Raw genomic sequence first — 17,208 nt, 5'->3', positions numbered from 1 at the left:
TTTTGACAGTTCAGAAAACGAAAGCAGATGCGAACGTTTTGATGGTTTTACGTCAACCTTATAGTTCAGGCACAAAGCAGTGAACCAATATGAATCGCAGATACGATTGACGTTGTATGATGTAGTACACATATAGCCAGTGTTAGTTAAAATAAACTTTTGCGTTCCGATAAAATGTGGAAAAATTCGGGCCATGTTAATACAAGTATCTTTCTTGAGAATCAATGAGCTTTTTTAGACGCAGATATTTTTGTCGCATGCGCTTTTGGTAATTTTAATGCCCAAATAACGCAAAACGCACATGAAAAATTATCACTGAATGAGCACCGAACATTTCAATAAAGACGTCTTTTCAACAAGAAAATCCAGTCAAGGCAAAAAGTGTCAGCCCTGATTAGCCTGCATGGACTGCACGGGGTAATCTGGCACAATACTTTATGCGTATGAATTAAACCCAGTTTTCCAAGATGATACAGTCATTGCTAGGGTGGTGTGCATACCTGCCCTGTGGAAGTACCAGTCGGGATCGTAAGGGGCCAGCTCCTTGTATCTGCCTGTCTTGATGAAGTCTGTCCACTCTGGGGCCTTCATCTTGCCGGTCCTAAAACCATAGTGTAACGGTGTTGAATGGTGTTAAGCAAGAATAAGGGATCATATAGGGAAAGCACTTGTACAAGTAAAATTTTATATTCTGGTGCCAGTCTTCGAAATTAGCACACGCCCGATCGCCCGTGGCGAGTAAAATTACTGCCGGGCACATACAAAAATTCACGTTTGTGGCCCGCCGAGCATGTAAATTATTGAAGACAATTGACAGTTCTTAAGTAACTGGCCCGACTGGCATGTAACTTTTCAAAGCTAATTTCAAAGACTGTGGTGCATATTATTATATGGACGAAATTGGGGAAAAAACAAATTAGGAATTGCGTCTCATACTTCTGTTCGCTTATGCTCCCAAAAATAAGGTAATGCAAGATTGACATGTTCAATGTTTTATTTTTCTTTAATAATGTTTACTACATTAAATATGTAAACATATAATATAACTTTGATGTTTCAAGGTTTCAAGAAGTACATTCTTCTTTAAATATTAGCACAAAAAATCACAACACGTTTCTTTACAATTTAAATGGCAGAATGTTCGTTAAATTTATAAAGGTTGACTGATACAAACTTCTTCAAAAAGGCTGCAAAAGCCTTGTTGAACTCATGGGAACCAACGTCTTTCACGGAGATGCCCATCTGAAAGATAAAACATTGAAGTCGGAAAGAAAACTCACAAGACAAAAATGCAACAGGCTTGGAATTTTTAAGATATTTAGCCAATTTATTGCAATTTTGTGTTCAAAATGCAAGGATTTGTAGTACCTTTGTGGCTTAACGATGATGATTGACGGCCAAAATAAAATCTCTGTAAAAAGTTTAATCACCAGCAAAATCACAGTAAGACTTTATTGGCCCTGGCCAATTTTACATCTAACAAAATTCTGTTCAAAAGCATTTTTTAATAACCGTTTGGTCAACAGTCACATTGACTCCATTTGTAAAACTTATAAATCTCCATATTATACAATGTTTTTAAAACTATTTCCAGCAACAAAATGTACTCTTCTGTGTCATAACTGCATCAGATGTATAAGTAAGCATACGTAAACATAAAAATAAATACAAATTATTCAGAAGTTGATTCAGAACTATTTAGTTTCACGATACGATTCTAGCTGAAATAATTCGCGTTCAGAATAAATCTGAACACTGAAACTCCGGTCTGCAAAAACCATAACGAAAAATAAATGCAATACTATTATATCAATATGCTTAAAATTGCAAAATAACATTACCAACTCATAAAGTTTTGGTTAATTAGTCCATTTTTACCTCAAATAGCGTCGAATTGAAGTTAAAAGGCATAATTTGTTTCAGTTAAACTTCTGCTTAAATCGCAATACAATCACTGACCTCTCGCCATATTATGAAATATTTAAATATCAACCAATCAGAAGAAGGCATTATGGTGTAATAGGATGCGTTATCGATTAAAATCTACCTGCCGTATACAGCGGGCACAGCGTTTGGAATTGAAAATGTGAGTAGTGTGTTGATTTAAATTGGTCAGGCGTGCAAAATTGAAAGAGTCATTACATAATTCTTACGGAACATTATTGAGAAATGAATTATCTACACAGGTATGTAAATATTATTGCAATCCGTTGATAGTAACTGTCTGATATCGGGGCTTGAATGTTGCGCACCAAATTCCTTGCGCATCAATGTAGACAAAGAAGGAAAACTCTCGCTATTAAAAAGATAGAGTGGACTATTGACGCCAAGAGTCTGCCAAAGCAAAAATCATCAAAAGACTCTTAGGCGGCAATTTATATCGACTAGATACGATTTCTGGAAAAATGTGACATGCAACAGAACTTAAAGTAAGAAATACAAATAAATATTTTGTTTTTGTCCTGTTTTATCTAACATCAATATTATCGTACAGCACGAGACATATAATAAAGATGCGAAAACGTGTTTTTACGTATCCCCACCCGCTGAATAATAAACGCAAATCGATGCTTCCGGTCAACTTTTGCAATAATTTTGTGGAAATTGTGGAGTAACAGCTGATTTAAAGTATAAATCTTGTTTATTCTGATATCATTGAAGGCAACCAAAGGTCTAAAGTTGTTTTAGTTAGAACATTAAGGTATAAACTCGTAATTGAAATAGTAGTAGATTTTTCTCGTCCGATACTCACATTTGAGGTTTAGAAAAGGAAGTACAACGGGGGTTACATCTGAAAACACACGATGCGGTGAGCAACAAAGCCATGGTTTGTGATTTATGCATTCAGGCCACATTCAACTATTTGTATTATGTCTTTCTGAGTGAAAAAATCCAGATCCATGTAATCGGATTTTAAAGAGAACACAATATTCTTCAACAAAAACACAGCTATTAAAAAAGGAATTTTCAAATTAAAACCCAACGTTTCCATTGAGAAGCAGCAAGTGGGTGCGGCGTCATTTTCTTTTAACGTAACGTTGCGACGTCAAAATGCGCAACACGTTGACGTTGTAGTTATGACGACATTTTGGAGAAAGTAAATAAAGATGTCTATGGTTAATTGACAACAAAGGAGAAAACATATTTGAGTTGACGAAGCTATAAATTGAGGGTTGGATTTAAGTGTTTCATCAGTCAAAGATACTGGCGGAAGAACAAGATGGCCGAGCGGACGTACGATACCCATCACCGGAAAATGAAGCCGTCGGCATTTCCTTTCGGACTGTCATCGTTAGTAGATATATTAATAATTATTATAATTATAATAATTAAAATAATAAGAAGAAGAATACTAATAATAATAAGAAGAAGAACAATAATAATAATGAAAATAAATAATAATAATAATAATAATAATAATAATAATAATAATAATAATAATGCTGCTGCTGCTGCTGCTGCTGCTGATGATGATGATGATGATGATGATGAAGATGATGATGACGGTGGTGATGGTGGTGGTGGTGGTGAGGATGATGATGATTATTATTATTATTATTATTATTATTATTATTATTATTATTATTATTATTATTATCATTATTATTATTATTATTATTATTATTATTATTATTTATTTTATTTATTTATTTTATGATGATAATGATAATGATGATGATGATGATGATGATGATGATGATGATGATGATGATGATGGTGATGATGATGATGATGATGATGATGATGGTGATGGTGGTGGTGGTGATGCTGCTGCTGCTGCTGCTAATGATGATGATGATGATGATGATGATGATGATGATGATGATGATGATGATGATGATGATGATGATGATGATTAATATTATTATTATTATTATTATTATTATTATTATTATTATTATTATTATTATTATCATTATTATTATTATTATTATTATGGTGATGATGATGATCATCATCATGATGATCATGATGATATTGATGATGATGATATTCTATTTAATGATACTGCGGCTGATTATGCCAATGATATCTTTTCCAGATCTGAACGCTTCTCCAAATGTATCCGGAAGGTGAAATTACCAAAAGAGTTTTCAGGGATCGACTTTTCAAAAGACTTCTGCAGGTAAGATTCTAACGCCTTTCACCAATATTTTAGCCAAAAAAAATATTACCGACATAGGGTTTTAACGACGTTGCACATTCTAAATCCTGCGTAGCGTAATGGTAGCAAATTAGCTTTTACTTTTAGAGGTCCCGATTTCGATCCCAATGGCTGATATATAAACCACTCCAATTACTAAAAAAAATAAAAATCAAATAAAAAATCTTTCCCTTTAAGCAAAGCCCTTTCAAAAAACTTGAGACTATTTGCGAAATCGGACCTGACATTTGGATACTGGAAGAAAAGATCTGTCTTAAGATCTGCATTTCAATTCAAAGCGAGTGAAAATCTGCATTTTATATTCAAGTTTACTAACGTTCATATATATTGTTTTCCATCGTAAATGAAAAGTAATTTTCTAAAGCACGTTTCCTACGTCCACGTACAAAGCTCTCAGCGCTTTGATAAGATTAAATCAACTAAGGCGCGAATTAGGTCCTAACGCTGTTCAAACACTGGTATCAAGAGAACTAATTCCACAGGCATTCACTGTAAAAACCGGTATCAAAACTCAACCTCAGTTCACCGGATACATTATCAAAATATCACCCAGTCGCGACATGTTTTCTTACCTTTTCTTTAAAGACGTTTAAAGGAGCCTTTTCACGTTTTGGTAAATTGACAATTTATAACAAAAGTGTTTCAGAATCGCAAGTTTTCGTTTTGTTTATTATATTTGTGAGGAAGCAGTAACACTGAACATTTACCATGCTCTAAAATATCCATTATATGTATCTTTTGACGATTTGAAAACCTGAAAATTATAAAGCGTTGTACGCGAAACGATTGGATAATTTGGAAAGTTCTGTTGCTGTCGTTATATTTTGTGGAACTACGAGGATTGCTTATAATATTATATAGTACAAAATAAATGTTATATTGTATGCAAAAGGATGGTCGAGGGGTCTAAGTGGGAGACTTTTTCCGCCAAGACTCCAGAGTCAGTAGTTCGAGCCATGTTGAGGGTTACTTTTTTATTTTATTCTTGATTTTTACTGGAGCTTTATAGAGCGAATGTTTACATTTATCAATAAAAAGTATTTAATGGCAAACTTCAAAACATGCCAAAATCTGTGAAAAGGCCCATTTAATGACAAATTTCAATACATGCCAAAATCTGTGAAAAGGCCCCTTTAAAAGACGTTTAAAATGTATGTACATGTATGCATGGCTATAGAAAGCACCGTTGCATGTGCTTTTCACATTTATGTTAAACAATAATTATTTTTTTATTGAAAGATTTTATTTTAAGAAAGCGTTAATGTTATAACAACCGCGATTGTGGAAATCAATACAAATCTATAATTCAATAATGGATTTTAATTTAATCATATTTAATCGATGGCGATTTAAACCGGTCTGTATTTAATACGATATGCATTCGTAACAACGCGTTTAATTATTTTACTGCACAATATGCACGCAAAGGCGCTTTATATTCAGTACTTACATGTCTGACACGGATTGTTACGTTTTGATAAGTGAAATTTCACAGGTGGTTAGCGAGCTTCCGTATACTCGTCGATGAAGTGAACAAATGAAAGTAATTTCCCGAAAACTGTGACGGAAAATGCGGACCTAGGATTTGACAGGTTTAAAACGCGGCTTTGTGGGGATTTACAAAAGAATATGTGCCTTAATATTCGATATATTTGATTTTCTTATTATGTTACGAAGAAATGTGCTTCGATATCCCTGAACAATGTTGTACAGCGGACAATAGATAAATTGCTTCTTTTGTGCATGGATGAGACAAGATATTTTCAAAATTCACGACGAATGATTTATTTAAGTTTGATGTCGTTGTCGTTGTTTGAGTCTGAACATAAATATCCCTTATTAAAACGATAAGGATGTTAAAACGAGTTTTAGTGAAATACATTATTTTGATATTTTCTTTTTTCTTTTTTCTTTTATATTTAAACAAAGTTTTTAGCATTGTGTAGGGATCTTTAAAAAATTCTTATAATATAACAATGAGCAGTAGTACATGAGCCCCGCTCTGGGAAAACCGGGCTTAACTTCATGTGCGTAAATTGTCGTCCGAGATTAGCCTGTGCAGTCCGCACCGGCTTATAAGGACCGACACTTTCCGCTTGAATGGTATTTTTCGTGTAAAGGAAGTCTATTCTGAGCGAAAATCAAATGTATCAGGGAAGTGTCGTCCATGTTAAGCGTGTGTGAACTGCACTGGATAATTCCGAACGACCCTGCATGCTATTGCATTAAGCACCATTTTCCCAGGACGAGGCATAAAGGTTTGCTAGGGGACTCAATTAGTAGTCGTCGGATGAAACTGATGAGTCGTGGTTAAACATTAAACTTATGCTATCGATGCTATGCTATGCCATGCTATGCTATATAACTGTTATATTGGCACCGTAAATCATATAAGCGAAGACACGAGAATCGGAAGAAATAAAAAATGGAACATTTTATGAAACGTACTTATCGGAATATATGTACATTTGGTTTGAACATGAATGGAAGCATGCGATAAGTAATTGTTCATAAAATCTTTGTACGCAAACTTGAGGGAGAGTTTAAATAGTGTGATTTTTTTATCAAACTGATATTAACACAATGACTTTAATGGAGAACGCACCAAGAAATCATATTCCGGCCCCGTCGGTCTCCAAGGTAACTTTGTTTCCGCCACTTTCGACACCAAACAATAACGTCACGTATCAGCACGCGACCCACGATCTCGTGACGACACAGATCACGTGCGGCGACACGCGAGATCAACGTGCTAAGACCGCCTTGCCTCGGGGAGTTTCCCGAAGTAGTAATGGCGACTTGCTTGGAAATGACATGTACGTACATTTTAAATTGACTGGTACGGGATTTATTTTAACCATAATGGGATATATCATTTGTATGTAAAAATCAACTTAGAAACACACGTTTTGCTCAAATAAAAAAACGCACAAGGTTTATAAAGTTTGGAACATGATGCCAGATTTTAAAATTTCAGCAGAACGTTCAGTTTCCAATCAAATATGATGACAATTAAATGTTGTGTCTAACAACCGGATCTACAAATCATCATAACATTATATTAACAGATTTTCTAATGAAAATACTGTTTACTTTCGGATTTGAAATGTTTTTAAGGATTTACTGCACGATTCGATTAACTTTCTCTCTGCACTGAAACATTATACGTTCTTTAAACCCATTTATGTCTAGCGTCTAGAAAAAAAGGCATTGGCAAACAGCGTAGACCCAGATGAGACGCCGCATGATGCGGCGTCTCATCTGGGTCTGCGCTGTTTGCTTGTAGGAATTTATGTAAGAAATATTCTTAATATAGAAATAAATATACTAAACATCCCTAATTTCGGAAATAAATTGATCCAATTTAGAAGGATGGGAGAGTCCACTAGGCATAAATTGGTAAAAGGTGTGTGTGTGGGGGGGGAGGTTTGGCACGAACTGTTGCTTGTTTGAGCAATAATGAAATAAACACAATAAAATGATTGTTTGATTACTTTTCTGCGTCATAAAATAAAACACTCCTGACCGTATCAGGGTGAAGGATCACGTGACTTTGTCGGAACCAGTAAGTGGTGCTCTATTCGAATAACTTTTTTAAACAATTTTTCTTGAGAATTTCACTAGTGAATACAATACAACTTTATATGCTGCTTATGGCAATATGAAATACATCATAATTACTTTATTTATTAAGCATGTGTTCTTTTTAAAAAAAAAGTACATGTGTGTTGCATTCATGCTTCAAGCAACGAGAAATGTTTGTCACCGATTTCAGACGTATTCAATGATTTATTCTTATACCTTGAGATATCTGCAAAAACTGCAACAAAAAACTGTCCTATATGCGCGTAAGATTTTTGCAAATGAATTTCAATAACGTGAGATATTTGCAAAATAAAGATATTAGCGGTGTGTTTACATTCTGTCCAGCCTGTGTGTAAACCACTGAAAACCCCGTTGATTCTGCACCTTGTGTATTTCGTGAGAACAAAGTCCAATGCATATAACTCTAGTTGTCGGTAATTGGGCCGCTTTCTGTGAAAACTGGGCTTAACGCATGTGCGTAACGTATCGTCCCAGATTACAGCCCCAGTCCGCACAGGCTGATACGGGACAACCCCTTTTCGCCAAGACTGGGTTTTCGCTCAGAAGGGACTTCCGTTCAACGAAAAAAAAACTATTCCAATGGAGATTGTCGTCCCTGATGAGCCTGTTTGTACTGCCTAGGCTAATCTGGGATGACACTTTACGCATATGCACGATGCTCAGTTTTCCAGTTTTTCATTTTTTTCATTGGTTTGCATATAAAATTCGACCAAACCAGTATTATCGTCTTTAATATTTCATATATGTATGTGATGTAATATTTGTACGGCATACATTTTATATTGCCATTAAAAAAGAAATGTTTGAATGTTAAAAAGCTCACATAGAAGTCAATGAACAAATCGAGAGGGCGTAAAATAATTTCGATTTTTTTGTACGCGCACAATCCTTAGACATGAAAACATAATGTTTACACAGACATGATGTATTTTGAATTATTAATACTAATATTTAAACTATTCGATTGCTGTCGATAAGTGTCAAAAGTAAAGTAATGGAACATTTTGTGCCATTTGGGATATTTTCATTGATCTGGGTAAACCCGCATTTAATATTTTAAAACGAGTAATTATCGAACAAAGATATAAACATCCCACAGTAAATATTGTTCGCCGGTGATTAAACGAGAAAAAATAATATTTCGTATTACATTCTGATGATAAGGTATCGATTATAACCGAACAATGGTTAAATTTCTGATTTCGACGCAATCGCCCCGTTTGATAACATATAGTTGCGCTTTGTATGTGAACGCACAAAGGAAACTAACTTCGGGATAATAGAAATGTAATCGATTGATGCAATAAAAAGATATGTCATGTTCAAACCAAGAAAGAAATTGACGCAAATCAAAATCGACTGTTTTTGCAACTTTTTTTCGGCCGTTTTCAAATGGAATGTAACCTTTTTCGGCGTAAGCTGCATAAGCCAGCTTTTCACCTTAGCCTGACCTTTGTAAGTGTCCAATAAAATTCCAATAAAATTTCCCGCGGCTAGGTACGAATGAATACACTTCATTTATTCCATTGGCTGATTTGAGTTTACCACGAGAACATTGGAAACATATCCGCGTCTTTGTAACACTGTTTTACTGTATGAAACAATTTTATCTCGAATGAAAAGGCTTAATAGATAGAACAGTTTTACACTCAATTCTCGACATCAATACAGTTTGTGCGTACACCTTTTATTTTCAGAGTATTACCAGCGCAAGAGCGTTTATACTTAAAAGGCTATGTTCTCATATTCAGTTCTTACTTCCTTATTCCTGTCAGCATGTTAACATGTAAAAGTATAAAGAGCAATGGAAGCGAGGCCTCACTTTAAAGCATTGCATTTCAACCCGCGAGTTCAGAGTTTATATACAGGTCATCACCGGAGTTGGCGGCCAGTAAAATAATCGTTATATAATAAAGACGCTATCCGTGAACTAGGTGACCTGGAATTTTCTTTAGACCAGAAATATGTTAAATGAAGATATTCAGCAATATAATTATGGTATGTAAATAATAGATTCTTAATGTGTTTTCAACAATACAATGATAAATATTATTGTTGATAAATTTAACAATAATTATTCGTCCATATTGCCTAATGTACTAAAGTGATATTATGAGCATGTAACAGTTTATAGGTGTCTATCGCAACCGTTGATTATTTTTGATGTTTCTACTTCATATACACTTATATTAATTAATGCAGCATCATCATACTAAAACAATATACCAGAAAGAGAAAAATAATGCATTTGAATATCAACCGTACTTTCGTTTGACAACTGATCATGCGTTTACGAGTTGAACCTAAATTTAGTTTTAGTGCAGATTTGTTCATACGACACAAAGAAACGAAATTGTTTTACGGATCATTTCAGCTTACAGGACTGGGTGGGTCACGTAAGAATATCGAATATAAAATATATTTTTATAAACAACTGGTAGCAAGGTGAGTTGCAGATAATTAATCAGTAACCACATTTTAACTAACTATTTTGACCTGTTAATTCTTTTCAGCTCAATTCAACATAGCAAAATGCCCATAATATCACTTTAAGCATAAGCACGATGATAATTGATACTGTTAATAATCGAATCAAATAGCAATGCCCGACAAACCACTAAAACAGGTTTGTTCGAAGAACGCGCCTTTAAATACGGATACTTCTCGTGTGGCCGGTTGACTCATATGTTTAAATTTCACTTCCATTCTTCTTGTGGTTTTCTGTTTTGTATCTATAGGTTTATGACCAGCAATATGTTATAATGTAAAATAAGCCGCGAAAACTCCCCGTAACATCCCGTACTGCGTGTGATGCAGCTAAGAACTGCACAGAAAAAGACTTTCGCTATCCTTGATCTCATTCATTAAACTATTTACGCCGTATATCTTTTTTAAAGATATTTCTTGTTTACTGATTTGTGTACTATAGTCTCTAACTTCATCATATTTCATGGATTTAGTAGTGAATTCCTACAGTCGATTAGTGTATAGCGGATTTTAGTGAGTAACGGATAGCTTTAATGTTTTTTGCAAAATTCTTTTATTTATGATAAGATTTATAGTTTTCTGTGAATTGAATACAAAAAGCCTTTCATTGTTAAGTCGATTCATGTTTTTGTTGATGTGTGTCAATGTACGACTGTTTCTTTTTTCGAAAGCAAACAAGGTCACGTTATGTACGCACCGTTTGTGTGACGACAGGAAAAGTGCAGACGAATGTTTTTTTGAATTTTGCAGATTTAGTTTGGTAAACATAATTTTCATTGATGTAATATTTTAGTATTATGTGTTTACAAAAGTAAGAATGCTCAGAAACCAGATTGATGCGTACCATATAAAATAAGCATGAAAGCTGCAACTCGGGATTTAGTGAATAACGGACATGTGGTAACCTATATTCAGGAATGTGGGGAATGTCTCAAAATAAATATAAACTCAAAAATTTTGAAGTTGTCCAATACACATGTGGTTAGCGAGTGGCTATGATATTAATAAGTGAAAACAACATTTTTAATGAAAAATAATCAAATAATAACAAAAAATCGATTTCTCTGAAAACATATTTTCCACTATCAAATCTATATATAGATTCAACTCAAAATGACCCGAATATAAGGTGCATCGCTTTGAACAGCCATTACTTCATCAATTGTGCAGTGATTTCCTTGACCTTGGTCTTTTTAAACGCAGAAATGAATTTTCTTTCAGGAAATGTACATATATTGCAATTATTTTTTTTACAAATGCTGTATCAAATTTCAAGAAATAACACGATACACATGTAATCCGATAAAGACCTAAGCGATCCGGTAATGGCTGAATCAGTGTACCAAGAAATTCGCGCTGTAAACAAATAATATTTTTTGGAAATTTAAAACCGCTGGCATGTTTCAATAGGAAAGACATGTGTCTATCTAGGTTTAATGGTTTAATTACTGAATGCATGGTGTTTACGTTGAAATGAGACTCGAAGTCCTTAGCTATCCGTTATACACCAATCGACTGTATTCATGCCCTACCACTATATTTCAGCATGAGAGTTACTAGCGTTTATTTCGTATTAATATTTTCTCTATATATTGACTTTACTCGCTGCGAAATTTCTTAGCGGGATGACCAAATTACAGCTTCACTAAGAAAATGCGCGGGGAGTATAGTCGAGAAAAAAAACGAGTCTTAACACACAAACACGCACACAAAAAGCTAATCACCTTTTTACTGATATGACTGAAAAGTGAGCGTAATTTAAAAATTAAACATAATTTATATAGGGTATTAAACGGCGAAAATAACTGTCTCGACATGGACGTCGCCATCTTGCCGTTCACGTGATATTTGGTTAAACAACGTTTGATCTAACAGTTAAATGCAGTGAATTTATGCACATATGAATTGTATTTTGAAAACGATAAACGCATACTGAAGTGATTGATGCAAAACTTGCAATCTGGTATCACATCTGATGTTTAAAGGGTTTAAACGAGCAAACTTAATGGGTTTTTTTCTTCCTGTCTACCTTCTTTGTTTCCTTTTAAGAGAGCTTTTCTGTTGTTGTTTTTTCCGTTCCCTTTTGTTGTTGTTGTTATTGTTGTTGTTGTTGTTGTTGTTAATCTTCTTCTGCATAATCATCTACGTCATCATTATGATATTACTCATCATCTGCTTCTAGATATCCACTCGCACATTCTCGGCCCTATCCGTCAAACATCGTACAAGTATTGATAATCTGCGAGGGGTACCGAATGCTTGATATCCTATTTTAGGAATTTTTGTGATAGATTACCAGAACAATGGTCAACTGGGGATCGATCTAAAGAATGTCTACCGCATTTGTTGTTGAAATGTGTCCTGTTGCTGCTGATGATGTTGTTGTTGTTGTTGTCATCGTCGTTTATCGGGTTTTGAAGTTGTCATTATTTCAATACCATAATCATCCCATTACGATGTGCGTCTTTTTTGTGTGCAATATTCATCTATAAATTAACCCATTTATGCCTAGTGGACTCTCCCATCATTCTAGATTGGATCAATTTATTTCCAAAATTAGGGATGTCTAGTATATTTATTTCTCTATTGAGAATATTTCTTACAGAAATTCCTTTAAGCAAACAGCGCAGACACTGATGAGGCGTCTCATCTGGGTCTACGCGGTTTGCCAAGGCCTTCTAGACGCTAGGCATAAATGGGTTAACGGGATTATTGTTTAGAAAGTATCTGTATAAGTCGGGTAGAGGGTCGAAAAAGCTTAACGTTAATCCGCACCTTCTTTCGTTTGTCTGGCGATCTTTGTTTTAACCTCCGCTAATCCGCTGTAAGGTTACAAATCTCGCAATCTCGACGAAAAGGTTCAGAAGTCTTGTTTGCCAAGCCTTATCACGTGGGCGGGAAAGAAAGTGAAGAAGTTTACTAATCGATGAGTAATCTTGAATTGCTTATTAAAGGGACCGTCAACCACGACGACGAAGAAAAGTAAAATTGTAAAATAACGTATTATTTACAATTATTAGTTTATATTGATTAAAATATCACGACTGGTATATTACAGTACTTGAAAAAAGTTCATATTTTCAGTATATTCGGTAATAAAATTTCGCGATGTGAAGTCGAAAGTAAGTCGCGAAAATACGTGACATAACGATATACACACTATAATAAATAACGCAAGTAGATTGATCATTATATATATATATATATATATATATATATATATATATATATATATATATATATATATATATATATATATATATATATATATATATACAATTCACTACGCATGCACAATTTGCATTCCTGGGATTACTACGTGACGATGACGATCAATCTCCTTGCGTTTTTTATAGTTACCTGGTATATATACCCAGTAAAATTTTATTACCGAATGTATGAAAATATGAAAACTTAACAACTTTTTTCAAGTAATGTAATATACCAGTCGTGATATTTTAATCAATATAAACTAATAATTGTAAAAAAAAAGGTATTTTAGAACTTTTCTTTTATCGTCATTCGTGGTTGACGGTCCCTTTAAAGGGACTTATTCACTAGTACTGATTTGGCAATTGGTTACTAGTAATAAAGGACCACGAACGTGTGTATAATAGCAATAACGTAATTGCAGTTCTCTACTAACAAAACTATACCTATCCAAACATAATTGTAATATCAAGAAACACATTGAATAATAAAACCGATGAAAATCGCGACAGACAGACTTTTGTGTGTGATCAAATATTTTGAAATGCTTGTAATTATTATATTTATTTATTTTTGTCAAACCAGATTCAATTCGGTGATCGTTTAAAACCTCGTTAGACGGGCTTCAATCACAGCTTTGACATTCATTTGCGCATTGTTTATACTATCGAACAAATGTTCAATCAACTTTCTTGTATGCATTATGATTTCTATCCAATGTTCTTGACAAATGCAATAGGCAATTGAACTGTATATAATTGTATAGATAAAACTTTCATGGCGATTGAAATGCGATTGAAATCTTCGTGCTGGCCAAACAAACTTCTGGCATATGGCCCTTGCCACCGGGGGCTTTAATGACGTTAATTTTAAAATCACATGCACCAAGAGCATGCCAAATAAATAGGCGTTTGATTTGAGGACAACGCTGAGCCGAAGTTAATTAACGATGATTGTTTTATTTGCTTTGCTGTTGATATTTTTGAAAACAACATAAATCGGCATTATTGATTATGTTTGACACTGTCGCCGGGTTTATTTATTTAACTTTTTCTGTGTCACAAGATTTCATTATACCATATACCCTTATCCCTGTCACAGATTCGTTGTAATCGTTGTTAACGTCAATATTGATCATTTTAATAATAATTGTTTTTTTTTCATCATCAATATCATCATCATCATCATCATCATCATCATCATCATCATCATCATCATCATCATCATCATCATCATCATCATCATCATCATCATCATCGATACTATATTTCATCGACGCACACATGTTCCGTTAATATTCTTTTCATTTAAAAGAAAATGTTCGTTTAGTTTCGTTGTTTTAGTACTTGTATAATGTTTCGGGCCGTTTCTAAGTAAACGAAATCTTTTGCTGGCGGTTCTTGAAAATCAATGGAATAAACCGTAGAAGTTACAGTAATGAGAATTTTCTTTAGAAATCGAGTTAAGCTTGTTTAAATTTCCTTATCACCAACTTGAATCGAAAACTGACATTCATACCGTAGAAATTCAAAATTCAAATTGCGACTTTTCTGTGAAAGTAAAAATCATTTTTTTTAATAATGAACACATTGTGTGAATGGATATGATAGTTCACAAAGAAACTAACAGATACAGATATCATCTGGAAACACTATGCTATAATGCGTATTACAAACAGGTGTGGTTTTTTAATTGTTGAATGTTTAAAAATATCGTGCAAGTTATATATTTTTAAGAAAAAGGCACTATGGAAAGGTATTGAAAGCTTTTAATATATAATGAATTATCTAATTATTTGCAAATCTTGAGTTGTTTTAATTGTAATTTCGTAAGTAAGTGATACGACAGCTGTGTTGAATGGGTGAGTAGTCGTCGATAATTTGAGTCTTGTTCTGAGAAAACTGGACATAATACATGTGCGTAAAGTGTCGTCCCAGATTAGCCTGGGCAGTCCGCACAGGCTAATCAGGGACGACACTTTCCGCCTTAACTTGATTTTCGGTAAGAAGGGGCTTCCTTGAAACTAAAAATACCATAAAAGCGGAAAGTGTCGTCCCTGATTAGCCTGTGCGGACTGCCCAGGCTAATCTGGGACGACACTTTACGCACATGTATTATGTCCAGTTTTCTCAGAACGCTACTCATTTGATGTGCGGAAATGGATTGTGCTGGATAGAAGGAAGCGATGAAGTAATGGATGAAGAACGGAGGGAGTAAGTGAGGGTGCGCTTATGAAAGATAGGGAATGCGGGATGTTGTGAATTTAGGTATGAAGGGAATGAGGGAGGGAATAAAATGATTGAGTTAATGATGGGAGTAATTAACCCATTTATGCCTAGCGGACTTTCCCATCCTTCTAAATTGAATCAATTTATTTCCAAAATTAGGGATGTCTAGTATATATATTTCTATATTTTATCATGCGGCGTCTCATCTGGGTCTACGCTGTTTGCCAAGGCCTTTTTTCTAGACGCTAGGCATACATGGGTTAAGGAAGCAAGAGGACGGAGTGAATGAGGGAAGGGTGAAGGGTTGGATTGAACGAAGGACGTAGAGAGCGTCAGAGAGGGAAAAAGAGGATGGAGAGAGTGAGGGAGGAAATTAAGATGTGGAGGGCGTGAGAGAGGTTAAGAAAAGATGGATTGAGTGAGGGAGTGAATGAAGGGATGGAGTGATGGGAAAATTGAGCGATGTGGATAATTAGTTATGGGGAAATTGAGTGATGGTGAAATTCAGTGATGGTGAAATTGAGTGATGGTGAAATTGAGTGATGGGGAAATTGAGTGATATGAAAATTGAGTGATGGAGAAAATTGAGTGTTGGTGAAATTAAGTGATGGGGAAATTGAGTGATATGAAAATTGAGTGATGGGGAAATTGAGTGATGGTGATATTGAGAGATGGGGAAATTGAGTGATGGGAAAATTGAGTGATATGAAAACTGAGTGTGGGGAAATTCAGTGATGGTGAAATTGAGTGATGAAGAAATTGAGTGATGGTGAACTTTAGTGATGGGGATATTGAGCGATGTGCGTATTAAGTGATGGGGAAATTGAGTGATTGGGTTATTGTGTGATGGTGTTATTGTGTGATGGGGAAATTCAGTGATGTGGAAATTGAATGATGAAGAAATTTAGTGATGGGGATATTTAGTGATGGGGAAATTGAGTGATGGAGACATTGAGTGATGGGGTTATTGAGCGATGGGGAAATTGAGTGATGGGGTAATTGAGTGATGGGGAAATTGAGTGATGGGGAAATTCAGTGATGGGGAAATTGAGTGATGGGGAAATTGAGTTATGTGGAAATTGAGTGATGGGGAAATTGAGTGATGGAGAAATTTAGTGATGGGGAAATTGAGTGATGGAGAAATTTAGTAATGGGGGTATTTAGTGATGCGGAAATTGAGTGATGGGGAAACTGTGTGATGGGGTAATTGAGTGATGGGGAAATTCAGTGATGGGGAAATTGAGTGATGGGGAAATTCAGTGATGGGGAAATTGAGTGATGGGGAAATTGAGTGATGGAGGGTATGAAAAGATGAAGTGAATGAGTGTAGTAATGGCGGGAAGGAGTGATTGATGGGACATACTGAGGGATTGTGCGAATTAGGGAAGACATTACCCATTTATGCCTAATGGACTCTCCCATCCTTCTAAATTGGATCAATTTACTTTCAAAATTAGGGATGTCTAGTTTGTTTTTTCTCTATATTTAGAATATTTCTTACAGAAATTCCTT

The 17,208-nt window shown here is 34.7% G+C and overlaps 2 protein-coding genes across 5 annotated transcripts in view; one reads left to right on the top strand and one right to left on the bottom strand.

The window, feature by feature from the left end:
* Positions 1 to 2,832, bottom strand: part of LOC127861068 (40S ribosomal protein S19-like) — a 251,655-nt gene extending 248,823 nt beyond the window's left edge. Inside the window, exons 1-3 of one of the 3 annotated variants that reach the window (XM_052399436.1) lie at positions 2,753 to 2,832; positions 1,175 to 1,242; positions 501 to 601 (exon numbers count right to left, since the gene is read on the bottom strand). In XM_052399436.1, coding sequence (XP_052255396.1) covers positions 501 to 601; positions 1,175 to 1,242 — 169 coding nt within the window. In that variant the 5' untranslated portion in view covers positions 2,753 to 2,832. The remainder of the gene's footprint in view (positions 1 to 500; positions 602 to 1,174; positions 1,243 to 2,752) is intronic. The other 2 variants (XM_052399435.1, XM_052399434.1) reach the window with 2 other exon arrangements.
* A 126-nt stretch (positions 2,833 to 2,958) lies between these two features.
* Positions 2,959 to 17,208, top strand: part of LOC127861062 (uncharacterized) — a 31,119-nt gene continuing 16,869 nt past the window's right edge. The window contains exons 1-2 of one of the 2 annotated variants that reach the window (XM_052399427.1): positions 2,959 to 3,291; positions 4,043 to 4,126. In XM_052399427.1, the coding sequence (XP_052255387.1) occupies positions 3,221 to 3,291; positions 4,043 to 4,126 (155 nt within the window). In that variant the 5' untranslated portion in view covers positions 2,959 to 3,220. Of the gene's footprint in view, positions 3,292 to 4,042; positions 4,127 to 5,601; positions 5,758 to 6,409; positions 6,982 to 17,208 lie in introns of those variants that run through there. The other variant, XM_052399426.1, reaches the window with a different exon arrangement.

This window comes from Dreissena polymorpha, chromosome 15, assembly GCF_020536995.1.
Source record: "Dreissena polymorpha isolate Duluth1 chromosome 15, UMN_Dpol_1.0, whole genome shotgun sequence".
NCBI classification, from domain to species: Eukaryota; Metazoa; Mollusca; class Bivalvia; order Myida; family Dreissenidae; genus Dreissena; species Dreissena polymorpha.
Note: the sequence above shows the minus strand (reverse complement) of the source record. Positions and strands in the feature narration are given on the sequence as shown.